Source organism: Macaca mulatta, chromosome 17, assembly GCF_049350105.2.
Source record: "Macaca mulatta isolate MMU2019108-1 chromosome 17, T2T-MMU8v2.0, whole genome shotgun sequence".
NCBI classification, from domain to species: domain Eukaryota; kingdom Metazoa; phylum Chordata; class Mammalia; order Primates; family Cercopithecidae; genus Macaca; species Macaca mulatta.
The window spans coordinates 73,434,332-73,447,351 of NC_133422.1; the positions used below are offsets into that span (position 1 = coordinate 73,434,332).

Below are 13,020 nucleotides of genomic sequence, written 5' to 3' on the forward strand. Positions count from 1 at the left end.
TCCAAGGCTGCAGTGGGCCATAACTGCACCACTGCACTCCAGCCTGGGAAATAGCCACAGGCCAGATTTGGTCCATGGACCATAGCTTGTCAACATATTATAAAATCAATTAAGACATGGTAGTTTTTTTGTAATCCCATCACTCTGGGAGGCCGAGGAAGGCGAATCACCTGAGATCAGGAGTCCAAGACCAACCTGGCCAACATGACGAAACCCTTTCTCTACTAAAAGTACAAAAATTAGCTGGGTGTAGTGGCAGGTGCCTGTAATCCCAGCTACTCAGGATGCTGAGGCAGGAGAACTGCCTGAACCTGAGAGGTGGAGGTTGCACTGAGCAGAGATCGTGACACTGCACTCCAGCCTAGGCGACAAGAGTGAGATTCTGTCTTAAAAAAAAAGAAAAAAAAAAGTAGTTTTTCCCAGTCTTTATAAGCTAATTCAATATATGAGACAAAGAATCATCATCAACATCAAGGAATACAGTGCTTATGACATTCTTTATTCAATTCACATAGAAAAGCATGCAGTATTAATGTAAAACAGTATAATATTAATGTAAAATGTTCAGTGCACATTAAACAGCATACAAACCCATTTTTAAAGGCCTATATAGGCATACCAAATATGTTTAGAACAATACACTTTTTCAGAGCCTAAATTAAAAATTGTGCTTACCTCTTACCTATCCTCACCCCCTCAACACTCTTCACAGAAAAGTTTTGTCCTACATAAAAGATATTCTATCAGTCAACTGAAACCTCTTTAAGTATGGAAAACACAGCAAGCAAAAATGCTACCATGCATAGTTGCCACAAAGAACAGTAACATGCAAACAAGAAACATATTACTCAAAAGAAAACTCCCCTGGAATGTAAGGGGATCAAGAACTTGGCGATGAGTTCTTTCAAACCTGTACATCTGGAACAATGAAGCTATGATGTTTTAGATTCCTCTAAGCCCAAGTGCTCCATGCTTTCTTTCTATAATATGCTAAATTTCTGATTTTACACACATACACACACACACATACACACACAAAGATGAGAAAATATAAGCTACCTAACATAAAACAAATGTTTTCATATAGAAAATGTATTCTTTCATACTAGCAGAACATTTTCACAAAACTGGACAAAACACAATGCTAAAAAATGCAAACATATGCATAAAACCTAAAAAAAAAAAAAAAGTAAATCAATATTGGACTAAGGTTAGAGTGCTATTTCTCCATCACGGCCCTGCAGAAAAATTAGGCCATCACTGAACATAAATAAAAAGGGACATGTAAAATAATTTCCACCCTAGGAAAAACTTGAAACTCAAGTGTCTTACTGAGCAGTGTATAGACAACACTAAAAGTTTTATTTAAGAAATCCAAGTTCTGAAGACAAGTGGGGCTTACCAACAGGCCACTGTATCTGACAGTTAAATAACATTTTTTAAAAAACAATGTACACCCAACCGAAACACATATCAAATTCAGTAAAACAAAACAAAACAAAACAAAACAAAAAAACCCAACCCCCAAACACAAAAATGACCTCCTCCCTAACTTCTCTGGTCACAAAGACCCCCAAATAAAAATGAAAAGACCAAAATCTTTTCAAGATGAACAAAAAGCATTCTGGGTACAGGTTAATCCACCATCCTGACTTGATACTTGACTAAAGATTATCAATTCCAATTTGTATCGAACTTTTCTGAGGAAAAAAGGTAACTTTAACAACTTTTCTATTTCTCTCAGGACAAAACTACAAATGACACCTTTCTAATGAGTCAACTTTTAGTTGCTTTTGATGGGCTGGCATTGGAAAGGCTGCTCTGGATTTTTCTTTTTGTTGATTGATTCACATTTTTATTCCTCTTTTCAGGCACAAAGGAAGTAGACCAAGGAGACTGAAGGTGGTTATGAAGACTGTGCATCTCTGAGGACATCTTAAACAAAGATGACCCAAACCTTTGATCTTCAAATAGTCGATGTGAACTGCTTAACAAAATGCCCTGGGAAAACTCTGTCTGAAACAAGCAGCTTGGGGGTTTGATTTCATCAGTTACTGGACAAGAACTGGAATGGAGTGAAAAATCTTCATTCATTTCTTGGTCAGATGGAGAGAGGAGAAAAAAAGAAGTGGGTTTCCATTCATTTCCATTTTCTAACTGATCATTAGTTAGAGAACCTTTGGAAAGGTTTAGCTTAGTTTTTTCTTCCAACTTGTCAGGTTCCTCAAGAAATTCACTGCCTTGAGATGACTTTGATAACCCATCCAAATCCAGTGACTTAAAACCGTTATTACAAGGGCTCTTGCTGTTGTCTGACTCTGACATCATAGAATCCAACTCAGAGATTTTGTCAAGGTAAGCAGCATCCATCGATGCTTCACTGGATGTTCTTGTCCGGTTCATTTCAAAAGAACGAATAGAATTCAACCTCTTGGATACACATGAGCCTGATTTCTCACTCAATTTTGAAGCTATTTCGCCAACAGAATTTGCTATCGTGGTCCCCTCTGAACTTTCAAAATCTAAGTTTTGGGCATAGCTTGTGGAACAACATTCCCAAAATCCTGTCTTTGGGGAAGAAAAACATTCTGATTTCTTTTCATTTTCACTTCTACTTATATCATCTTCTGATGAATCTTTATTAGAAACATTTGAAGAATCACAAAAATCATCAAACACCAATTTTCTGAGATGGTTTGAGTGCTTTTTGGAACCTCCTGCTTGGACCACAGAGCTCTCTCTATTTTCTGGAGTACTGAGCTGAAGGCAACTAAGGGACAAAGGAGTACAAGGAGCTGGAAGATCATAAAGTTCTTCATCTTTGTAGGGCACACAGTCACTTGGTTTATTTCCCCATTCTCTTTCCAAATAAGTATCCATACTTGTATCTGTCACATCTAACATTATTTCTACCTGTTTTTGATATAGGTCTTTGTTCTTAGAACAGTTAATTTCTGCTTTGCTGGTACTTTCCTGCCTTGCAGAACTGGTGTCACACAGTCTGCTGCTGGAAGGCTTTGCTAGGTGAGAAGAACTGGTGGTGGATGAGCCAGGCTGCTTTCTGGCACTATCACCTTGATTCTTTGATGCCACATCCTCCTCACTGCCTTTGCTCCCTTTGCCATCTGCAGAAGGTGCTCTCCGGCAAATGGAATTCATAGCTTCCTTCTCTTCACTTGAATTTTTTAGCTGTGCAACTTGAGATTCTAGTTCCTCTATATACTTATCACTTCGTTCCAGGGCTTTCTTGAGGCGATTGGTTTCACGCTCATACTGTTCTACTTTGGACTGAAGAGCAGCAACTGCAAACCTTCCAAACCTACAAAGAATGGAAAGATAGTTAATCTTATAACTCAAGCTTTTTTCTTTTCAAGATTTGAGAGTGCAAACTGTCCCAGGCTATTCTAATTTCATCTAACAGTGACATTTCAGATCACTCAATGAGTAGGGCAAATGCCAGATGTATATTTGCAAAAAAAGGTTTCCCCACTTACATAATAATAAACATATGATAATAATAGCAAAACCTAATAAGATATTTTTGTGGTTGAATCAGACTAGTGGTAGCAGAGAGGCAGAAACGTGCTGATGATTTCCTCTCGAAGAGCTGGCTCTATCAATTCAGCTCATATATGCATGAAGAGTTATCCCCTAAAACAATGGCAAAGATTTATGATAACATTTGAACAGTGGTCTGCATCTTGAAATATTTACATTCAATCATTTTCCTATCATACAGCTGTGTTTTACAACACATTTCTTATACAATGTCACCTTGTCAAACATAAAATGCCAATTTGATATTCAGAAATCTTAGCATTCCCAGGAGAGGTGGTTTTAAATACTTATTTGGGCCCTTTCAATTACAGCCACCCTTGATCTGAAGCTTTTCAGAGCACTGGCCTTTAATTCATGGCAGCACTACTTATTTTTGGCATTTTACAACTGTGTGGGACATCAATCTCATTTCTTTCAACTTTGAAATACGAAGTCAGTGCTTGTGATTCCAATATACTAGGCAAAAAAAAAAAAAAAAAAATTGTACACTTTCTGAAAGAGAACATTTTGGACAGTGACTGAAAAAGAATTCCTTTATTCATAAAAACATCTACTCCTTTTACTCGGGATTATCTTGCTTTTATTTCCATCAAGAATGAGTACTGGGTTAAGCTCAAGAAACAATTTTTGAGTACCTAGTATAGGTTAGGTGGTATATTTGGGGCTGGGAACCCAGAGATAAAAAAGACTGTCTAGCTCCATGGGACACAAAATATCTACCTTAAATGCAATCTTATCACCAAAAAAAATTCTATCTTTCAGGAAACTTCTTATGAGCCAGTAAATAACATAAGCCTTACGTTCTAATCCCATGAAAAATACCTTATCTCCTCCAGAGTTCTTTTCCAAAACCTATTCTCAATCATCTTTTTGATGATTTATATATTGGCCCATTTCTAAGAATTAAGGGATTGTCTGTTTGGAGGAAGCTATGAGAAGGTGACTTTCAAAAATTATTTTTATCTTTGGGTTTATCTTTTTCTTCCTTTTTTCCCCTAATTTAAAAAATAATTACAATTAAGAACATGTATTTAGTATTAAAAAAAAAAAACTACCAAAAAAGCAGACACCAATAGCAATTGCCCCTCTTAGAATCAACCACAACATGTTTTCAACTCCTACTTAATGCCCATCACCTCCTAAACCACTAGCCCAATTCACTCCCCATCTCAACCCCTACATTATCCCTGCACTCTTATCACTGAAGGAAAAAGCAGAGGCAAAGGTAAATATAGAATCATAAAATCTCAAGATCAGAAAGGGCTTTAAAAGACATGATTGCTGAATATTGATCTACTCAACTGCAATTAACTGAACCCCCAGAGAGAGCACACTCCCTTCAACTTCTAAAAAAACAGCAAAAACCACAGGTATAACAAATACAAAAGCAACTATGATAACAAGCCTTCCCATTTTAAAGACAAAATTTACTACTGTATTTGGTTAAATGAATGATGGGAATTTTTCTTCTTTGTTAAAAATTTTGGCTTATAAATATAGTACTTCACAGAGTTGCAGTTCTGTAAGAGAACTTTTAAAAAGTGAGGAAAGACCTTTCAGTACATTAAGTACAAACGTTTGTGAGTTCCTGATTGTAGCTACTCTGGCATAATCAAATAACCCATGTTTTGAAATGGAAAAACTGTGTAGCATGCTTATTTAATGCAAATAAGCAAAAGTGACAGCCTTACATTTGCTTACCAAGATACATTTTTTCAAGTAAAATTTTTTTATAATAAAGTTATCTCCTCAGATAAAAAAATCAAATGACTTAAAAATCAAATAATGCTACTAAATAGTAAGTCAGTTGCAACCAAAGGATATCTCTGGGAATTCAGAGGCCTACACACAGAAAGACCAGTCAAAAATAAAAAATGCTTCCCAAAATATTACCAGCTTCTTGTTTCAGGGTTTTAGCTTGGAATTTCAAATATAGTATCATCTTAAGATACTGTACTTGCCTCTTTTTTTTTTTTTTTTTTTTTGTTAGAAATTATGTTTTTAAAAGATGTAACATATGGTTTGGAGTTGAAGTCAATGAGAGCCCTAAACATAATTTTTGTGTTATTTCAGAGAGAAATAATAAAGGCCAGTAGCAGATCACATATGAGAGGGACAAGCAAGCAGAAGTCACTGATGGAGTTAGGCTGTTTTCTAAAAGGCCACTGCCCCTAATTTCCCTAAGTTTCATTTCAATACTCTATAAATCTATAATACTTTCAGTGATCAGGCCCTTCTCCCATGCTAATAAGGGACCTGTGCTGGTGGGCAGACTGACAGATATGTATATTAAAAGCCATGCAACTGATCAATTAATCAATTCATGTAATTTATTTGCTTTCGTTCTCCCACGTTAGAATAGAAGCTCAAGGAAAGCAGGTAGTTTGACTGTCTTATTATATTCACTGCCAGATTCCTAGAATAATTCCTTGTTGTTGTGTATTTCCTGAATAAAAGTCATTCTCTTACTGTAAGATACACTAGTGCCTTACACTGAGACAGGGTTGACACCACAGGATAAGTTAGAGGTCCTTGGCCTTCTTTTACATGTTAAGTATTATGACAGTCACTGTATTACTAAACTAAACATGTCTAGTTTACTACATTTGACTGTTGACTTTATTTCTCTGACACCCAGGAAAGCAACAGAGACTGACATATATACAGTAGAGCTTTCTTTGCTACAGGCTTGGCATTCTATACTGCTCTATCCCCAAAACCTTCACCTTAGTAAGACTGCAAATAGATGAAACTTTTAACATGTGTCAGGCGATTTTCAGCTTATCCAAGGTAACTATATTAAATGTGGCAAGGGGCAATTTACCTTATTATAGAGAAATAACAATTAGGGATAAGTATCTGATGCTATACTTCCATAGAAGACAAGGAGGATATGAGCTTATTTATCTTTGGGTTTTAATATTTTTGTATTCACACTAATTCTAGATATTTCAAGTACATAACACTAAATGAAGCTATGCCAAGGCAAGCCGGAGGGATTTCTAATATCATTTGCCATACTTCCTCCTTTTCTTCAGCAAATTTCAAAATGGTGTATTTTTATAAACATTCCATTAGAGACCAAAAGGCTTTGATTTTCAAAGTAGCAGTGATGGCCAAAGGCTTCATTATGCCAGAAAAAAACACTGTACAGCAGTTCAGGAGCTACAACTGATATCAGAAGTGTATTCTGCCAGAATCTAACAGAAGCTTAAAGGATTTTTCAGCTTGCAATATTAACTGATACATACATTCTGGATGAGACAAAAGGATGAGAGTTCCCCTTGTCCAAATAGCTAAAGAGATACAAGATCATTTCTGTCCCTAGTAGAAGAGAAATGGAAGTCCTATTGGTATGAACTTTGAGGTAGTATAACTAAACTAAAGAGCATCTCTAACAACAAAAAGTTCCTAAGACCATATTTTCTCATAGTCTATCAAACAGAAAAACAGGACGTGTTTGAAGAAAACAAATGTGGTAAAAGAATACCACACCTGAGTACCAAGAAACTAATCAGCTCTAGTGCTATGCTACTATCCTTGAGCAATTCACTTTGCCTTTCTGGTTCTCAATGACAATTCCAAAAAAATGGGTAAATGCAGCAAGCCCAGTGGGTGGCCAAGACTGCCAAAATTCAGAAATGCCTTCTTGAAGAGGAACAAGGTAGGGGACACTGGGGAAGTCAGTCTACTTGCCTCATCAAACTTTGACTTTATATGTTTTCCTTACTTGGTAGCTGAGGTAATGAAAGAAAGTGAAAGCTATCTTTGGACCTGGACCAGCTTTTGTGGTCTGGCCTGACAGGTTTTCAGTGTTGATATCCTTGCTTTATATGGTTTCAATATGTACAAATTTCAGTTACCATGGTTTAATTTACCAGTCACCCAACAACGTGATTCAAATTTCAGTTACCACACAATATTAATGAGTAACTGCATGAAGTAAAACCTTCACTTCTAGCTTTTCAGTTCACAAAACACTACATAAATAATAGACGTGCTTCATGATCAGTGACCCATCAAGTCACTTCTTTCAAGGTCAGTCAGTGATTAGTCACTGTGCATCTACCTGTTTTTCAGTTAACATACAGATAGCAAAGTGTGCAACTGGGCTGCCTCCTTGTCTCCCAGTAAAAAACCCACATGACGTTTTACAAAAACAGTTAATAAAAAGACAGAACAGGTCAACAAAGATGAAGGTATAACAGAAATAAACAATGATAACACTGGAAGTGAAACTGCAATCAAATGTAAATGTAGTTATGGAAGAAATCACTGACTGTGAGAATATTACAACAATGTCAGTTCATTCAGGAAATTCTAGATATGCCAGAAGCACTTTGGAGAGGCAAACTTATTGACACGGATGAGAAAAGTTGCGGTGAAAAGGATGAAGATGTCTAGAGAAAGTGACAGGCTGACAAAACACTTCACACTAAAGCAATGTGGAGCTCTTTCACGACATTGAGAGCACAGGATAAAATGCTAGAAGCTGATGCAAACTTAGGAGTGTGAAAATTCATCAAGGTATCAGAAATGATGCTAGCTTAATATCATAAATTATATGAGAAGGGAAGCACTATTCAAATTATTCTCCAGAAGTTTTTCACAAAAAAACTCACTAATTCTCAATATTTCTCATGTTTCAAATTTTACTGCATAAATATTAATGTACTAAATATTAGTTTTACTGTTTTTGCCCATCCATATACATATATAATTGACAATAAGAGTTAATTGTTTTGACGAAAGTTTCTAAAGGTCATCAAACAACTGCGATTTTTCCCATTAATTACTAAGATTGCTTTGGTCCATGGCTCATGTCTATAATCCCAATGCTTTGGGTGGTGAGGCAGGAGGATGGCTTGAGCTCAGGAGTTCAAGACCAGCCTGGGTGACATAATGAGATCATGTCTCTACAAAAAAAAATATTAGGCACAGAAGCATGTGCCTGTAGTCCCAACTACTCACAAGCCTAAAGCTGGAGGATCGCTTGAGCCTGGGAAATGAAAGGGGCAAGTGGGCATCATAAAGTAACAGTTGATATGGGAGAAAAGCAAATAAATTTATGTGAGTCTCAAATATTTTTCTTTAAAGAACTGCCACTTAATCTGAGACAGAATGATCCATTCATAGAGTGGATTTTATTGTGGACTTGCCTGTCTACATGGCCGTAGTAGCTTCTCATTTCCTGAATTTCAGAAATATTAGGAAAGTATCTTTTTTATTTTAAACACAGAGAGGTAAGGTTTCAGAGAGAAGAGCTTTCCATTTGCCCTTTCCTTTCTTAATTATATCTCCCAATGCACAACCTACCAGTTTCAGATTCTCTGAGTTTCCTAACTCCTCTTTTTGATTACACTTAATAAGTGAGTAGCCTTAATAGGAGCTCTGTAGAAATCTGAGTTTTGACAGAAGTGGGAAGAAAAATGAAAGGGTCCTGGTAGTGGTATCTATCTCATTTACATGTGTGCAGGGTGGGTGGGGCACATTTTAGGAAAAGTAGACAGGGAGGACCAGAGCTGTAGGAATATCAAAACTGTATTAGGTGGTGGGGGAAAAGGTTCAAAGCCTCTGGCATCCGTTTTCTCTCACCTGCTTCCAATGGATCATTTGTGCATTACCCACCCTTATATATGTGTTGGGAGGATAGAGGGGAAACATTCTGTCTTTAAACTACTAGGGAAGCTTTGGGAAGCAACCCACACATTTATATTGTTGCTGAGCTGTATAATTTGCCAATGTTTCCTCAAGAGAGTTTTCTCTTTTTAAAAAGAAGCTCTCAGTTACAAAACTGCTACATTCCTAGAAATTTGTTAATCATAAAAGTACTATCTATGGCCAATCCTAGTCACACGTGTTAGTTCCACAAAAATGTTAAATGAGATATACTGAAAGAGAACTTTAAAAAAAAAAAAAAGGAAAGTGAACTTTTGGCTGGAATTTACCAAAAGTAAGTGTAACAAATATATCTTTAACTTGTATAACTGACTACTACTGACAATGATGATGACAAAAAGAAGAGCAGCTGCCATAGTCATTAAGTGTTTACTTGGTATCAAGCAGAGTGCTATATGGTTGATATATATTATCTCATTTAATCCTCACATCAACTTTATGAAGCAAGATCCATTATTCTTATTTTAAAAATGAGAAATGAGAAGCTTAAAAGGGGCTTAGTGGCAGGAATAGGATTTGAATCCAAGTCTTTCTAACCCCATACACCATGTTTGAAACCATATTAAATACTGGAGCATAAAGTCCCTTCTTAAATAGTATCAGCACCTATTTATACTTCATATCAGAATATAGACTAGATTTTTCTAGACACAATGTGTATACAAGAGTCAGTGAACTAGCATCCTTGTGCTATTTATTGGTACATACATTCGCTAATAAAAACACAGAGGAAATACAAAGATTGTAGGAAGACGTATAGTATGTATGCACAAATTCAGTAAACATTTATCAAACCACCACCATATTTTAGGCACAAATCCAATAATATTTTGAAATTTTAAAAGATCATTTATTAAAGCAGCCTTGCATGAAAGTATAGCATTGACAGATCACCCTGGTAAACGACAACCCAAATATTTAACCAGAGATATAAAGACTAAGTTTGAAACAGAACTGAAAGCATAATAATTAAATGTGCTATGTGTAGAAAGTATGTATGATAAACTTGCCTAGCTCATGTACAATCAGCAGGTATCTTCAACTACAAGTAAAAGATATTTTTAATATGAAATGAGAAAAACTAAATACAAAATTTCAAGGTCTAAACATCACATGGGTTATTTATTTCAGGGTATAATTAAGAGAAATAAAAAAAATACAAGCTACATTATGTTGCATCTTAGTTTTATCACAAAACAGAAAGGTTCCAATATTTGTAAGAATAAAAAAATGCCAGAATTTTCACCCTTAAAGACGAAGTTGATAAAGACAGGGGAACAAGACAAAGAATTAGGCCCTTGCAGTAATTCCTTATCCCTCCATCTTCTAAAAGTACCATTTAAAAATCAAAGTACAGTTTGCTTTGCAAGTTTTCAAATGAAGAGCAGGGTTAATAATTAATAGCTCATATTTACACTATTTTACTCACTTATTTTTGAGACAGGATCTCATCCTGACACCCAGGCTGGAGTACTGGAGTACAATGGCATGATCACAGCTCACGGCAGAACAAAATTTTAAAGGAAATTCTTTGTGTGTTTATCTTATTAAACCAACTATGCATTTATAGTTAAAAACTGTGGTGACAATTCTAGCTGAGATACCTTAGAAATTAATAAAAATGACCTGAGTGTTGAGCAGCATATGTGAACTGAAGAGGAACAGACAGGTCCCTTTTGTGGTTAAGCCTCTAATAAGGGCTCTAATAAGCCTCTATTGGGTCAGCAGGTGGATAAGGAGAAATACAGAACTAGACTGTGTTCCATGCTGGCCAGTTTCATCCTACTTGCTTCTATGGCAATTGGGACTTGGTCTCTGGCCTTCTGTTTGGAAACTGCAACTAGTTAGCCTCCATTTCCAAGGCTTCTTTCCTTCTCTCTGGGCAGCACACTGGGCAAAGTTGCTCAAAACAGGATGCCTAACTCTAAGTACTACTTTCTCTGCATTGCCTGTGAGGACAGACTACTCCTTTTACTGTGGAATAAATTCCATTCTATTTGACAAATTTATCTCATTTTGATTCCAAGCAGAAATGCCCTCATTTTCTCCCCCAGCTCCCTTCAACCAACCAAGATCAGCCTTGAAATTTGCATGACATTAACAGGGATCCTAATCTGTCATGGAAAGGAGAGAACATTAAGACATCCTATTTCATATCTTTTTATTTCTAAAAGAAATAAAGGACTTACATCTTTCCCCAAAATAAAATAACCTTAACAACAAAATCTCAATACTGTGAGTGCAACTACTGTTGAGTGATAAAAAATATATTTAAAAATCTCTGGATTAGTATCTACCTGTCTATACATTTTTCACCTTAACTAAATTATCTCTTATTTTCTCTCAGCATGAAACAAGATCTGAAAGAAAATGAAACAAAACAAAAAACTGATCTAGATACCCTGTAATTATTACTCAGATGACAGTTATTGAGTACTAATGTGTGCTCAGGGGCTATGAAGAAGGAAAACAAAGGAAGTAGAAGTGATCATTCCTCTTCTCAAACAGTTCATAATCCCTCTGACAACCTTACTGCTTAGTCAATTAGCATGCACTACTGCCTCCCCAAGTACCTTATCAATACAATAAAGACAAACTGACAGAAAACTGCAGTACCTGTCTATCCCCCATTAGCTGAATATCCAGCGAAGGGTCCCTCAGGCAGTCAAGGGCCCTGAGTGCAACTGGCTGTCACAGTCTGGCCCCAGGGTATCATCAGACTCCCCTGACAGTCTACAAGTTCCCCTTCTGAGAAAACCAAAGGGCATAGCAGAATCAGTCATTGGATCAGGCTAGGGTCAAATACCAGGAATCACCACATTTGTCAGAGAAGAATCGTAAGAAACAAAAAAGGCCAGAATAGGTCAAGAAGGGACAACAGCAGAGCCAGCCAGAGCAGCGGTGTTGATGAGGAAGCAAAAGGTTAGAGCATTAGTACCACATCTTGAGACACAGTTTAGAAAGAGCAGACCTAGGAACTGGAACTGCACAGTTCAGAGTCAGCATGGAGACAGGTAAATGAAGGAAAATCTGGTTCAAGTACATAGATGCAGACAAGAAACTCAAGACTTAGCCAGGCAAGCCCCTACTATCACCTCCTCTGTTTCTCTTTCTAACTCTGATTCTCTGGCATAACTTAAAGAGGAAAGCTTCCGGAAATCCTATGCTCTAATTTGGAGAAAGTTCCAGAATCTCTGATTTCCTGTTCTCTTATAAATCCTTTGTACTTTAAGCTTCAAGTATTAGAGTATAAGGACACTTTCCTTCTGTAAGACTCCATAAAAGGAAGATACACACACATATATACGTATTTTGTACAAATACACAAATGTGCATTTAAAAAATATGTCTTGGTACCAAGGAGCTGCCAGATTAACTGGGTACGACAGTCATGGAACTGATCAATATACAACATGATAATTAAAACAATAGGGTAGAAGAAGAGTAATCAAAAGAACAAGAGGAAAATGCTACCTCTGGGAAAATTATGGAGGGTCTCACATATAAAGCAACAACTGGGCTAGATCTCAAAGGACAGACAGGGATTAACCAGGAAGAATAAAAACGAGAGAGGCTACTCTGGAGAACCAGGGAAAATACAATATGATGAATGTGGGCCCAATGAGAAATTCAGCATAGTCAGAGCAGAGCACAAGAAGAGAGGGGATAGAGAAGAGGCAAGGAGATTAAACCGAAGTTATATAATAAAGACCCTTTTATACTAGACTAAGAATATTGGGGCTGGGCACGGTGGCTCACGCCTGCAATCCCAGACTTTGGGAG

General features: G+C 36.7%; 1 protein-coding gene across 1 annotated transcript in view; it reads right to left on the minus strand.

Moving 5' to 3' along the window:
• Positions 1-478: 478 nt before the first annotated feature.
• Positions 479-13,020, minus strand: part of OBI1 (ORC ubiquitin ligase 1) — a 42,799-nt gene continuing 30,257 nt past the window's right edge. Inside the window, exon 6 of the mRNA XM_015121272.3 lies at positions 479-3,319. Coding sequence (XP_014976758.2) covers positions 1,777-3,319 — 1,543 coding nt within the window. The 3' untranslated portion in view covers positions 479-1,776. The remainder of the gene's footprint in view (positions 3,320-13,020) is intronic.